The sequence below is a fragment of the Jaculus jaculus genome, chromosome 3 (genome assembly GCF_020740685.1).
Source record: "Jaculus jaculus isolate mJacJac1 chromosome 3, mJacJac1.mat.Y.cur, whole genome shotgun sequence".
NCBI classification, from domain to species: Eukaryota; Metazoa; Chordata; class Mammalia; order Rodentia; family Dipodidae; genus Jaculus; species Jaculus jaculus.
In genome coordinates, this window is record NC_059104.1 from 88,994,030 (window position 1) to 89,008,787 (window position 14,758).

Here is a 14,758-nt window from a genome sequence, read left to right on the forward strand (position 1 = left end):
GTGGTATGTTGAAGGATGGAATGAATGTATTAGTGACTATTATCATTAACTATTTCCTTGAGCAATTAAGGAGAAACATCAGTAACAGGCAAATCAGAGTAGTGAGTCTGCTTTGTGTTCTATTTATAAATAACAGCAAGAACTTCTATAGTGATCACAACAAAAATTTCCCAGGTTGTTTACTGTGGGGTACAAGCAATTTCCATACTCTTCCTCAGTTACACACAGTTTCAAGTTATGAAGTTTGTGTTTGATGGCTTCATCCATATGCATTTCTAAGCTCAAAATAACTGAGTAGTGTCAAAAGACAAAATTGCATTCAATTTAATTTAAAGATCTTATTTGGCATTTATTCACATTTCTGGAATCCAATAGCCTTCATGACCAGAACAGATGACATTTAGAAACAGAGAATGGGTCCTCCCTGAGATGAGCTGAAAACCTTCTCCATGTAGACCGGATGACAGAAAGCTGGAAAAAGCCACACTGCATGCAATTCAAAGGCAGTGAGAAAAATCACCAGTGAAGAGACTCAACAGTGGACACTGCAAGTCTTATATTTGGCCAGCCAGGCCAAATGAGCCAACTGGTACAATAGTGGCATGTCTGTTATGGAGGAAACCAACTGCCTTCTAATTTGAATGGAGGTTGGCTCCATAGGAGGGAATACATTCATGAGCCCTATGGGTGTAACATCTGCTGCTGTCTGGCTAAATGTATATGCTATGCTCATCAAAATGCCCAGTAGGCACTTCTCTTAATGTTCATACCCATACCTTAATGCTATTTGTCCTTTTGGTTAGAGAAGCTTCTCTTTTTAGATGGCAGTGACCTTGAGATGACTCAGAAGGCACCATAGTTCTGAGAAGAAGTGACAGAGGAGTGCTCAGCATTAAAATATTTCTATCACACCTTCCAAGGCTCAGGGTCCATTCCAGAAGGGGTGGCAGAAAGAAAGAATGTAAGAGCCAAAGGAAGGGTAGGGCTCCTTTCAATGGTGCCCCTCCAGATAAAAATGTCCTGGATATCCATGACCTCACAGTCTCTGACATTACTTACACAAGACCATTATAATAGGAGGAAAATACCATGACATCAAAATAAAAGAGAGACTGATTGGTCGGGGGAGGGTACATGATGGAGAGTGGAGTTTCAAAGAGGAAAAGGGAGGATTTACCATATGATATTGCTTACAATTATAGAAGTTATCAATAAAAATGGGGGTGGAGAACAGAGAATGGAAGTGATGAACTGAGATAGCTGGAATGATTATAGGTTAGAGTTTCGCTTATTGGATTAGCTGGCTGTTGAGATGGACTGAAGAGCAGCAGCTATGATTGGTGAGGACTTATCTATGTGTCTACATTAGAATGTGGGCCATTAGGAAGGATTTATGTATGCAGACCCTGTCCAGGCCCAAGTTTAATTTAATGTCATAGTGGGCACTACAGATCATATGCAACCACTCAGGGATTGTGGCCTGCATTACTAAACTCCATATTAGATGAGCATATGTTGTGTTTGCTTTCTCCTTGGCCTGCTGCAGTTTCCTCTATCTCCTTTGATTCCTGATTCCTCCTTACAATCTTGGTTACAATCCAGTTCCTTCTAGAACTGGGTAAATTTTCACTCATAAATACTGATCTGCACCTTAGTCTTTACCCAGAATTAACAAATATTTACATTTTGCTATATTTCCTCACTGCTCCAATTTGTAATTAGCATATAACATTCCATTTTGGACTTAAATTCTTTCTTGGATGCATCTTGCTAGTCTACATGTTTCCCTTTTTCTCTTGCCATCCCTTCTAAAGTATTCTAGAGTACTCTTTCCCTTTCTCTTATGCTTGGCCTATGACAATGTACACCTCTCCTTTTGTTCAGTTACCTTGCTTCTTTCTTTTTCTGCATTCTGTTTGAACATGACTTACTCTGTTGAGATTCCCAGCCTCTTAAACTGAACTTACCTGTTGAGTGTAAGTGTCCAAATCATACCTGACACACATATGAGGTCATTCTGTAGATTCCACCACACTGGAAGCACTTCTACAACAAAGGCCTTATTTAATTAATTGTCATTATATCAAGATGCCAGGGATGTTTTGATATATAGGTAATGGAAGTTATATAGTTATATAGTTATATAGTTTGTCTAAAATCTTGTAACTGAGAAATGAAGAAACTGGATTTAACTTGAGACAATCTGACCGGAGGACTCTCTTTGTTTTTTAAATAACATATATTATACATATTACGAACTTCAGTGTCATTTCCATACACACATAAATGTACTGATTATGTCCCATAACCCTTTTTTCAGCCATCTTTGCAACATCTGCAATCTCTAGTAGTCTTTGTTCTACTTTTTGATTGATTTTTCTTTGCCTCTACCTACTATAGAGAACATGTGTCACTTGTCTTTCTATCTCTGGTTTATTTACCCTAACACTGTCCTCCAGTTCCTTCCATTTTGCCATGAATGACAGGACTTTATTCTTCTTTACATTGAATAATAGCTATCTCTCCTTTCCTCTTCCTTCTTCTCTTCGTCTCTCTCTTTCTCTCTCTCTCTTGTTTCTTGACCATTAATTTGTGTATGGCAATAAAGACTGTGTCCAGATACTATTATAAACAGTGCACAGTACTACAATAAATATGGGTATGAAGTTATATAGTTTGGTATGCTGGTTTCATTTCCTTTGGATATATACCCAGGAGTAGTATAGCTGGATCTGCTTTTATTATTTTGAGAACCCTTTCAACTATTCTTTTTTTTTTAATTTAATTTATTAGTTTTCTTTTCAGTAAATACAGGCAGTTTGGTACCATTATTTAGGCTCATCTGTGATCTACCCCCTCCCATTAGACCCTCCTTGTTAATGAATGGGTCGAGCATTGTGGAGTTAGCCCACAGTTATTGGTATGATAAATGTCTCTGCAAATCATGACCCAACATGTGACTCTGACATTCTTTCCACCCCCTCTTCTGCAAAATTTCCCTGAGCCATGTTGGGTTCATTTTTGGTCTGCTTCAGTGCTGAGGTGTTGGGGGCCTCTGAAGCTCTGGCTCTCTGATTTGGTAGGAGCTGATTTTTCTCTGTGTTGGTCTCCTTCCCCTTTGTGCTGGTATTCGGTTCACAGGAAAACATCACCCTTGCTTATTTCACCAGTGGTCCTTAGTTTCAGTTGGGCCCCTTTTGAGGTATGTTGGGGCAGCTCTCTTCTTAGGATCTGCATCTATCTGGAAAAGAGAAGCAGATTCTCCAACGGAGAGTAAGTTAGCACCCGGAAAATTGAGATAACACTTACTTTTTTGATAGACAGTATGATAGGTGTAGGCCCTCTTATACCCCATGATTGATGGTAGCTTGACCCTCACTAGACCCTTACAGGAAACACCTGAACCACAAGACACTGGAGAGGGTAGGATCAAGACTGACCTAAATCTCCCACATCTTCCCTCCCTCCCTCTCCCCCTCTCCCCTCTATCTCTCTCCTCTCTAACTCTTGTATATTAGTTATGTTTTTTCCTCAATTTCTTAGTGGACACTGACCTGTAACCCCCACTTCCAGCTTGGGCCTACCATCCACAATGAGCTTTTGATCAGAGAAACCTACAAGGTTTCCCCAAACAATGACAGACTTCTGTCAGAGTACTTGATGACCCACCAAAGGCCAGTGGTAAGACCCTATTGCTGAAGACTCCATATGCAGCTGACGCGTAAAATGGAATGACATGGCTGGAAGCCAGGAGAGAGTCAGTCCCCAGACAGTCAGCGTGTCTAGTGCCAGAAGGTGCTACATAGGCGACTGGGGGAAATGACCAAGATCTGTCCAAGCAACACATTGTTTAACCTAATTAGCAACAAATAACCGGATGTGATTCGCACACAAGTGCAATAGTGGTACACAGCCATGGTGAGGAACCAATTGCTCTTGATTTGGCTAACTGATCCCCTCAGTGGTACTAGACCCATAGCTGGAGCTGGGAAACAAGTCAGAACCATACCCAAACACAAGCCCAGTCTACAATATCAAGCTACCTTTCAACTATTCTTTACAACAATTTTACTAATCTATAACCTAGAGTTCACTTTCCTGACCAGAAGTTGTTACTATTATTACTTATAATATCCATTCTACCTTAGTTGAGAAGATATTTAATTGTAGATTTTATTATATTTTTGAGAGAGAGAGAGAGAGAACAAGAGAGAGAGGGAGAGAGAGAGAATCAGCATGGGCATGCCAGGGCCTTTCAGCCGCTGTGAACAAACTCCATACTCATCCACCCTCTTGGGCACATGTGAGACATTGCATGCTTTTGTCACTGTGCATCAGGCTATGTGGGTCCTGGAAATTGGAACATGCATTCTTAGGTTTTGCAGGCAAGGACCTTAACTGCTAAGCTATCTTTACAGCCCTCATTATAGTTTTGATTTGCATCCCCGGTGACTGGTGATACTATACAAGTCTCTTTTTTTCCCTCTCTCTTCTCCCTCCTTCCCTTTGTTCCTTCCCTTTCCTCCTCTCTCTTTCTTATGTTTTGTTATATAGCCCATTTGGGCATTGGATATTCAATCTTCCTGCCTCTGTCTTCCCAGTGCTGGGAATGCAGGAGTGTGTTATCATGTTGGACCATGTATCCCTTCTTTTGAGAAGTCTATTTAGATTCGTTGTCCATTTTAAAGTGGGTTACTTGGTTTTGGTTGTTAACTTCTTTTAAGGCTGAATATTATATCTCTGTTAGATGAATAGTTGGCCAATTTTTTTTAGATTGTCTTTATTTTTTTTATTATTTCCTATATGTTTAGAAATTGTTTAAATTGATGTAGTCCCAGTGCAATGTGTCAAATTTCTGGTTTCCTGTGTTCTATGCCCTGTCCAGGAAAGCACTGCCTGAACAAATAGCTTGAAGTAGTGCTGTCCTGTTTTATTCCAGTGATTTCAAAGTTCCAAGTTTTATGTTATTAAGGGTTTCCATCTATCTTCAGTTTGTTTTTGTATGGCATGAGAAATAGAGGTCAAATTTCAATTTTCCCAGCACCATTTACTGAAGAGTCTGGCTTTCTTCAATATATGCTTTTGGTTATTCTGTTGAGAATCAGTTGGCTGTAGCTATGTGGGTTTATTTATGCTTTTTTTGTTGTTCTGTTATATTTGTCTTTGGTTTTTATGTCAATACTACACTGATTTAGTGACTTTCAGATATTGTGATGCCTCCAGATCTCTTCTTTATATTCAAGATTGCTTTGGCTATTTGGATTCATTTGTCCTTACATGGGAATTTTAGGATTATTTCTGTAGTTCAGTGTGAAATATAACACACACACACACACACACACACACACACACATATATATATACACATACCTACATATACCATATATATACCATATATATATATATATATATATATATATATATATATATATACACACATATATGTTATTTTGAGGGAAGGTCTTCCTTTAGTCCAGGCTGACCTAGAATTCATGATGTAGTCTGAGTGGCCTTGAATTCATGGTGATCCTCCTACCTCTGCTTCCTGAGTGCTGTGATTAAAGATGTATGCCACCACAACTGGCTTATAACTGGTATTTTGGTGGGGATTACAAAGGGTATATAGATTACTTTGGATAATATGCAAATTTTAATAATATTAATTCTTTCAGTCCAAGAACAAAAGTTGCCTTTCCATGTTTTTTGTCCTCAATTTCTTTTATAGGTATTTTATAATTTTAATTGCAATGGTTTTTCATTTTCTTAGGTTTAAAATTTTTTTAAATTTATTTATTTGAGAGAGAAAAAGAAGGGGAGAGAGAGAGAGAGAGAGAGAGAGAGAGAGAGAGAGAGAGAGAGAGAGAGAGAGAAGGAGAGAATGGACATGGCAGGGCCTCCAGCCACTGCAAACAAACTTTGGACACATGCACTGCTTTGTGCATATGGCTTACATTAGTCCTAGGGAATCAAACCTGGGTCCTTTAACTTTGCAGGCAAGTACCTTAACTTTAGGGTTGGACCCCAGGATCCATCCACAGTGGTACCTCCTCCAGCTAAGAGGCTGAAATTCTAAGTTACAAGCTTTAATAAATACCTCAGTGTATTGGGTGACATAAATTCAAACTATCACAAGCTCCAAGTGTAGAGCCATCCTTGGAAAGCTGTCTGGGAGGGCAAAATCAGTGGTAAACAATCTAGGAGCAGGGTTACATACCATTTTGAGATGGGACTGAGCTTGGAGGTTATACTCCAAGGGTAGGGCCATCCCAATGTGGATCCATCAGAGAGCAAAACTAGTGGAGGAACAGCTGGGAGCAGCCAACCAACGTGGATCCTACTTCTCATGCTCACCTTTGAATACCACCCCCAAAAATTATACGAAGAAGGTCTGAAATAGAAGGCAACTGTGTACTAGCCTCAGCCCCCAGGAGAAGCTTGGAGCTGATCTTGCTCCAAAAAGCCAGACAGCAAATGAGACTAGATGAGAAGTACCCAGCTTAGACACTAAGAATGTGAGGCCTCCCACGATCTGATCCACATTTGCCTGGAGGAGGCACACTCAAAGTAGACCCTGCTCAGGCTCAAGTCCACCCCAATCCAGTGGCCGCTCAATCCCATACCCACGTCAATTAGTTTAGACCAGGCCACCCAACACAGGCCATACAAAAGCTTCCATTGCTGCATACTCAGTGAGATGACTGAACTCAAGATGGGAAGACCCTAAAGCAAAGAAAATACCAAATGACACCAGCAAAGGAGTACCGACCAAGTTTACCTACTCCCACAATGGAAGTCTCCAAGGAAAGGTTAGAGGAAACCCAAGACATAGAAGCCAAGAATGAAATCTCAACAAGCTATCAATTCTTTGAATTATTTTTGTTGTTCTTCTTCCAATTCATTGAACTAGCATTTGATTTGTAACTTGATTCTTTTTGCTGTTACTTCTTTTTATTTCCTTCAGCCATTCTTGGATATCCTGTTTGATGAATTTTGGCCCTTTTCTTCCCATTCAACAAGGCATTTGCTCATGGTCTCATTAAATTCATTTAAAATGCTTATTGAGATTTTACTTTGGACGTCTATGTCATGGGTTTCCTCTCAGCTTCCATTGTGGGAGTAGGTAAACTTGGTGGGTATCCCATTGCTGGAGTTGTTTGTTATTTGCTTTGCTTTGGGGTCTGCCCATCTTGAGTTCAATTGTCTCACTGAGGTTGCAGCAATGGCAGCTCTTGTATGGCCTGTGTTGGGTGGCCTGGTCTAAAATGATCAAAGTGGGTATGGAATTGAACGGCCACTGGATTGGGTGGACTTGAGCCTGAGCAGGGTCTACTTTGAGTGTACTTCCTCCGGGCAAATGTGGTTCAGATCGTGGGAGGCCTCACATTCTTAGTGTCTAAGCTGGGTACTTCTCATCTAGTCTCATTTGCTGTCTGGCTTTTTGGAGCAAGATCAGCTCTAAGCTTCTCCTGGGGGCTGAGGCTAGTACACAGTTGCCTCCTATTTCAGACCTTCTTCGTATAATATTTTGGGGGTGGTATTCAAAGGTGAGCGTGAGAAGTAAGATCCAAGTTGGTTGGCTGCTAACTGTTCTACTAGTTTTGCTCTCTGATGGATCCACTTTGGGATGGTCCTGCCCTTGGAGTATAACCTCCAAGCCCAGTCCCATCTCAAAATGGTATGTAACCCTGCTCCTAGATTGTTTACCACTGATTTTGCCCTCCCAGACAGCTTTCCAAGGATGGCTCTACACTTGGAGCTTGTGATAGTTTGAATTTATGTCACCCAATACACTGAGGTATTTATTAAAGCTTGTAACTTGGATTTGCAGCCTCCTAGCTAGAGGAGGTACCATTTTGGATGGATCCTGGGGTCCAACCCTAAGGTGTTACTAGGGCTGTATCTGAATCTCTGCTTAAGGTGTACAGAGTGCTTGAGCTCTGCCTGGGGTTCCTGGAGTGTGTTTGCTCTCTGTATGGATTTAGTAAAGGGGGACAGCTTCTTCTGCCATTATGGAACTTCCCCTGGATCTGTAATCCTGAACTAAATTCCATTCGTTCCATAAACTGTGTCCAGTTTCAAGGTTCATCTCAGCAGCATGGAACTGACTATGACAGTATATAAACCTAAAGCTCAGCCTCTGTCACAATGGTGTGCTGCCTGGCCCTGGGGAATGCTTCAGGACTTGAGGAAGCTATTGCATTCATGTTCTCATAGTAGTTATTGTTAGAACTGGTTCCATAAACATTCCATCATGAATGAAATAAGAGCCCAAAATATAAATATTGCACCAAAATAGAGGAGGGACTACTTGGAAATAAGATGGAGTTCAATGGAAGGGGGAAAATGTAAGGGGGTCAAAAGAAAGTAATAGGAGGGGATTATGATAAAAATACATTATGTGCATGTGTAAAAACATTCATACCACATACTAAGTGATTGTACCACTGGTGCTCCAAAACTGTCAATTAAGCATTAACAAGCTACAGGCACTGACAAATATGTTCTTAATAAGAATATACTTGTTCAGTTAGTAATAGTAATAAACTAATGGGACCTCATGAAATTGAAAAGGTTCTATACAGCAAAGAGGTTAAGTGAGTGAATATACAACACATAGAACAGGAAAGGAAAATCATTGTCACCTGTACCTCTGGCAGAAGATTAATATCTAGAATATATAAAAAACTAAATAAATCTGATTAAGAAATCAAACAACAAAATCAATAAATAGGCTAATGAATAGACAATTCTTAAAAGAAGAAATACAAATGGCAAGTACACATACAAAAATTGTTCATCCTCATGAGTCACCAAAGAAACACAAATTGTGGGCTCTGTGTGCTATATTGCCAACTAGCTAGGCAAGAAATAACCATTGGTGCAATAGTGGCAAGTCAGTAATAAGGGTAAGGAATTGCTTTCTTATTGGAATTGCGTCCCACTCTACAAAGAGAGTCCAAGTCTTGTATTGTAAACCTGCTCAAGAGCTCATGGATAGGAGGTTACAGGCCCTAAGAGGGAACTCTACTGTTCTTTTGTTGTTTTTTTAGATGTTACTATTCTTTTGTTAAATGGACATCTTCTAAATATCTATGCCTATTGATTAGTGCTATTCTCAGCCTTGGTCAGAGAAACTTCTTCTTTCAGTCGGCAGTGGTAAATTCAGAGAGTCAACTGGTAAAAGTGCTGAGAATTCAGTACTGTTGAATGCTCCATTGTAAATGGGACTTCTACATCACACCTTCCAAGGCTCAGAGGGCATCATGGAAGAGCAGTCAGGAAGATTGGGAAAGCTGAAGAAAGGAGTGAGTGAAATAAGAAAAATGTTGCTACTTAGGAGCATTATATGGAAATTATAGTCTTGATCTCATGACAGCTGTATAAGACATGTGCAGGATTGGGCTTGTTAACATTCTGTCATGAGCTCATGAAGTCCTACCCCTCCCTAAGTATGTATAGACAGTTAATAGTCCATTGGTGAGTGAAAGATGCTTTTTTCAGTGGTATAGCCACTGATAAATTGCTCATACTCCTATACATAATCCTTTACCTATATGTATCCCCAATTAAACTTATTGGATTATTAAAAAGCTGAAACAAGACCCTATACAATGTGAAACTAATTGAGAAGAGGAGGGGGAGCAGTGGACTGGGAGAGAAGAGAGGGACATGGGAGGCAAATTTGATATAAATACATTATAAACATGCATAAAATGTTCTAATAAAACTTGTTGCTGTGTATAGTTAATACATGCTAATAAAAAAAAACTACTGAGATTCCATCTCACCCCAGTGAAAATGGCAACCATTGAGAAAACAAATAAAAATGAACACTGATGAGCATGTGGACAACCAAGAACACTTACACACAGCTGTTCTGAGTGAAAACTTGTGTGGTAATCAGTATGGAAGTTTCCAAAAAACTAAAAATATTTCTACCATATGATGCACCTATACTATTACTGGGTATTCACCCAAAGGACTTGAAGTCAAAATATCACAGAGATTATTGCACATAAATGTTTATTGCAGCTCTATTTACAATAACTAAGTTATGAAATATAAGTGCCCAACAAATGAGGACGGGATTAAACTGGATTAAGAAAATTATATAGGGCTGGTGAGATGGTTTAGTAGTTAGGACACCTGCCTTCAAAGCCAAAGGACACAGTACTCATATAAAGCCAGAAGCACCAAGTGGTGCATGTGACTGAAGTTCATTTGCCGTGGCTGGAGTCCCTGCTGTGCTCATTTTCTCTGTCAGTCTCTCTCTCTGCTTGCAAATAAATAAAAAATATAAATTTCTTAATATATATACATACACACTTATCAGCTATCAAGAAGAATAAAGCTCTTCCATTTGCAGGAAAATGGATGCAACTGGAGTTAATCATATTAACCATATTAATTCAAGCTCAGAGAGAAAAATATGTTTTTTTAAATTTGTGATTCCTAGATTTTATACAGATACATAATAGCATGCATGAGTAACGATATGAAAGCAAAATTGAAAGTGTCTAGGGAACAGAAGGGACTAACAGAAGTAGTGAGGGGTGAGATGAGGTGGATAGGGGCTATGAAAGTAAATATATTCAATTTATGATACATACTTATCTGAAAATGGCCTTATGTAATGCAGTACTGTGTGCAATGAATATACATTAAGAAACATTTAGAAAAGCATATTAAAAATCCATTTGGTTGGAGCTGGAGAGATGGCTAAGTAGTTAAAGACACTTGTAAAATCCTGGTGGCCTAGATTAAGTTCATCCATGTCCATGTAAAGCTCAATGCACAAAGTGGTGTATGCAACTGGAGGTCGACTGCAGTGGGCCTGATGTCCATTTTCTCTTTCTCTCTCTCTCTTTAAATATTTTTATTTATTTATTTGAGACAAAGAGAGGGAGAAGGAGAGAGATAGAGAATGGACATGCCAGGGCCTCTAGCCACTGCAAATGAACTCCAGGCACATGTGTCACCTTGTGCATCTGGCTTATGTGGGACCTGGAGAATTGAACCTGGGTCCTTAGGCTTCACGGGCATGCACCTTAACTGCTAAGCCATTTCTCCAACTCTCTATCTCTCTCTCTTTAATAAATATTTTTAATAAGTTCATTTGGTGAAATAATGATTTTTCTTTATCTTCATGAAAATATAATGCAATTTATAGCTTTTGTGTTACATTGACATCAACTTATAAAGTTGAACATACTTGGCTTAAAAGGAGTCAAGTAGGAAAAAAAGGTATCTTAGTGAAATATCAGTGAAAAAAGTTACCATTTGATGCATTTTGTATATTTGAATTGGGCTAATGTAATCTAATACAAATGGAAGAAAGGGAAATCCAGCCTTTGCAGGAAAAGGACAAGCTTGGAATCTTTTTGTTCATCCTGTGTTCATTCCTATGTTCATTGGAGGCATTATACTTGACAGACTCACCTTCATTATAAGTTCTAGCTTAGAGCCTGCCACAGTAACCTTTTAGCAAGGACATGTGACAATGTGAACTTAGGAGACATTTTATGTTCTTTCTTTATATTCTATAGAGTTCTTGACATTTCAATAGAAAACATATTTCAGTGAATTTTAATGAGTCACCATGTACTCATTACTGTTATATGGGCAGGGAATGTCTGTCCTATAGAGTAACTCTCAAGTTTACCCCAGGGTATGTTTGGTCCCTTCATAATTTTGTAGAGTTGAGAATAATAACTTGTATTAATTTTGGCAATTGAATTTCCTTTCATTTAGGATTAAAACCTGTAGTTGGGGGTTTTTCAATTTTTTTTCCTCTTCCATTTTTTTTCTTCATTTTTCCCCATTGTGTTTATTAATCCAATGGTTTTATCATCTGGGGGAAAGGATCTGTTAATTTTCTTCTTGTAGTATGACTTCTTACCTGAACTTTAGTTTTATTTATGGAGTGCCCTTCTGCATATGTCTGCCTCTATGTCCAGTTGTTCAAAAGTAAATATACATATTTTGCTAATATTTTCATTCTTTCTAATTTCTCCTTGTGGTAGCATTATAATTTCCTTAATACTTAGGCTAGTACCTCAGGGAACTTTTTTTTGTCTGTTTTTCATCCCTTTTATGAGAAGACCTGAGAGACCCTCCCCTGGATGTTCCTTTTATACTATCCTTTTCAGAACCACTCAGCATTGATCTTCATTCAGGGTGTTTCTTTCCCTCCCCTCTCCTCCCTTCCCCTCCCTTCTCTTCCCCTTCCATTCTCTGCCTGTTTTAATTAATTACCTCTGCAACTCACCTACTTTCATTTCTCTAATGCAGTTTCAGTGTTGTGCCATGAAAAGAAATAAAAACCTTGAGTGACTCCCAGTGGATTCCAGAGGGAACACATCTTTGGCATTTCAGAGCTCCTGTGAAACTGCACAGTCGCAACTCTTCTCTTCTTGTTCAATGCTGTGTTGTGTGGGAAAAGACACGGGGCACTGTTAGCACCTGCACAAATCCTCAGTGTGACATTCAGAGAGGGGAAGTTTTTTCCGAGCCTTTTCACTCTAATCTGGAAATCCTTTCGATGGTGTCCTCTGAGAGTTCAACTGTGGCCTTCACAGGCCTGGCTGATGGCTTTCCCATCCCACATTCTTGTGTATGAATACAAGCATTCATACTCCTCATCCATTTGTTCTCTTATTCTATACATAAACATTGAGAATCTGCTATCTATGTTAGTTATAGCGTCAGGTGTTGAAAACAGCTCTGAAGAAAGTGGACAAAATCCCTGCCATTATGGAGCTTAAATCAAAGGTGGTGGGATGTGTATGGATGGAAGACTGTGTAAGAAAACAAAGCAATGCACAGGACTGCATCCAGTGCTAGAAACTAGGGAAAGTTTGCCTGGTGTATAGGACAGGTTTTCTTGTTTATCAACTTGTAGGTGTACCCATCTTTGTAGAAGTCAAAACATATGTAAAATTATATACCTAGAGTAAACCAAATTTCATTATCATTGAATTGGGTTTTAAAGGCAGGTTAGTTTGCATTGGTTTTAAGGCATTATTTCTGGGGAAAACCCCAGGGAAACATAAGTCTTCCAAATTTTAATCAGGTCCCTAGGATTTACAAACTCACAAAAATCCCTGGGTCATATTAGCAGGTGATTCTTTTGGCACCACTAGATGCTATTTACCAACTTCTGGGCTGGAGAGGAGACTCTGGGCAAATACACCTCTAGAAATTATGACTTTCATGGGCTGTACTCTGACTCACTCAATCCAAAACTCAGCAACCTCACAGAAAAAAAATCCAACCCAGGAACAATAGCAAAAGGCTTGTTTTTCTGGGCTTGATCTCTTTAAAGCTTATCCACATCACTTGTGCATACCTCCATGAGAAGAGAGAAGTGTTAAAGAGGTGGTCTTGTCACATCTCCACACACAAGGGTAAGTGCTGAATGTATGTACTCATTCTTTTCCCAAACCTCATCTAAGGGGGCCAATGAGTCCTTAGATGCCTTATCTCCTGTCTGCTGAGAATAGAAGTGGGAGGTGAATTGTCTAGGCAGAATAGGACACAGATGTTCTTGAGGATATAGAGGCCACTGATGGGGAACCTGGGCTTGATTATTCTGATTGGTTTGAATCCTCACCTGCACACACAATGTACTACTTTCTCTTCAACCTTTCCTTCACTGATCTCTGCTACCCCTCTGTCATAACTCCCCAAATGCTGGTGAGTTTTCTGAAGTGGAACCTCATCTCTTGTGTGGAGTGCATGACTCAGCTCTTTTTCCTTGCCTTCTTTGTTATTGATGAATGCTGCAGTTTGACAGCAATGGCCTATGACAGATACATGGCCATCTGCAAGCCCCTGCTTTACAGGGTCACCATGTCCCATCAGGTCTGTCTCATGATGACAGGAAGTGTGTATGCAATGGGGTTTGTGGGTGCCCTGGCTCACACTGTGTGCATGCTGAGGCTCAGCTTCTGTGACGGCAGCGTCATCAATCACTACATGTGTGACATACCTCCTCTCCTGAAGCTCTCCTGCACAAGCACCACTGTCAATGAGCTGGTGGTCTTCGTTGTGGTGGGTGTCAATGTAATAGGGCCCAGTATGACTGTCTTTCTTTCTTTCTTTTTTCGAGGTAGGGTCTCACTCCAGCCCAGGCTAACTGGAATTTACTATGTAGTCTCAGGGTGGCCTCTAACTCACAGTGATCCTCCTAAATCTGCCTCCCAAGTGTTGGGATTAAAGGCACCACCACACCCAGCTGTCTTTATTTCTTACACCTTGATCATCAACATTTTTCTCATCTGCTCCACAGGTGGCAGGTCCAAAGTTTTCAGTACCTGCAGCTCTCACATAAACGCTGTTTCTTTTTTCTTTGGATGCTCAGCATTCATGTACCTGAAGCCTTCTCTCACTGGATCTGTGAGTGAAGATAAAGTCTCCACAGATTTTTTTAAACCTTCATAGGGCCAATGTTGAATCCTTTCATCTACAGCTTGAGGAGCAAGAATATCCACATTGCCATGAAAAAGATGTTGAAGAACAGGGTTTACCTAAGTTGAAGTTATGTTTGCTATAGATGTCCATGTAGATGTGATGTTTAAAACTATGGCAAAATATTGAGAAGTAGCTTAGTGCACAAGGCCTTGGGTCTGACTCACAACACTGCAAAACAAGACCAGGAACTAGTGAAATAATAACAAAACCTATGGAGACAATAGTATGAAGTGAAAATAAAATGTAAATTATTTAATTCTACACAAAATTAATTATAAAGAAAATT

General features: G+C 39.7%; 1 protein-coding gene across 1 annotated transcript; it reads left to right on the plus strand.

Moving 5' to 3' along the window:
* Positions 1-13,623: 13,623 nt before the first annotated feature.
* On the plus strand, positions 13,624-14,442 carry LOC101602961 (olfactory receptor 8B3-like). Its single transcript, XM_045146151.1, has 2 exons — positions 13,624-14,085; positions 14,221-14,442. The coding sequence occupies exons 1-2, from the start codon at positions 13,624-13,626 to the stop codon at positions 14,440-14,442; spliced, it is 684 nt and encodes a 227-aa protein (XP_045002086.1).
* Positions 14,443-14,758: the final 316 nt, after the last annotated feature.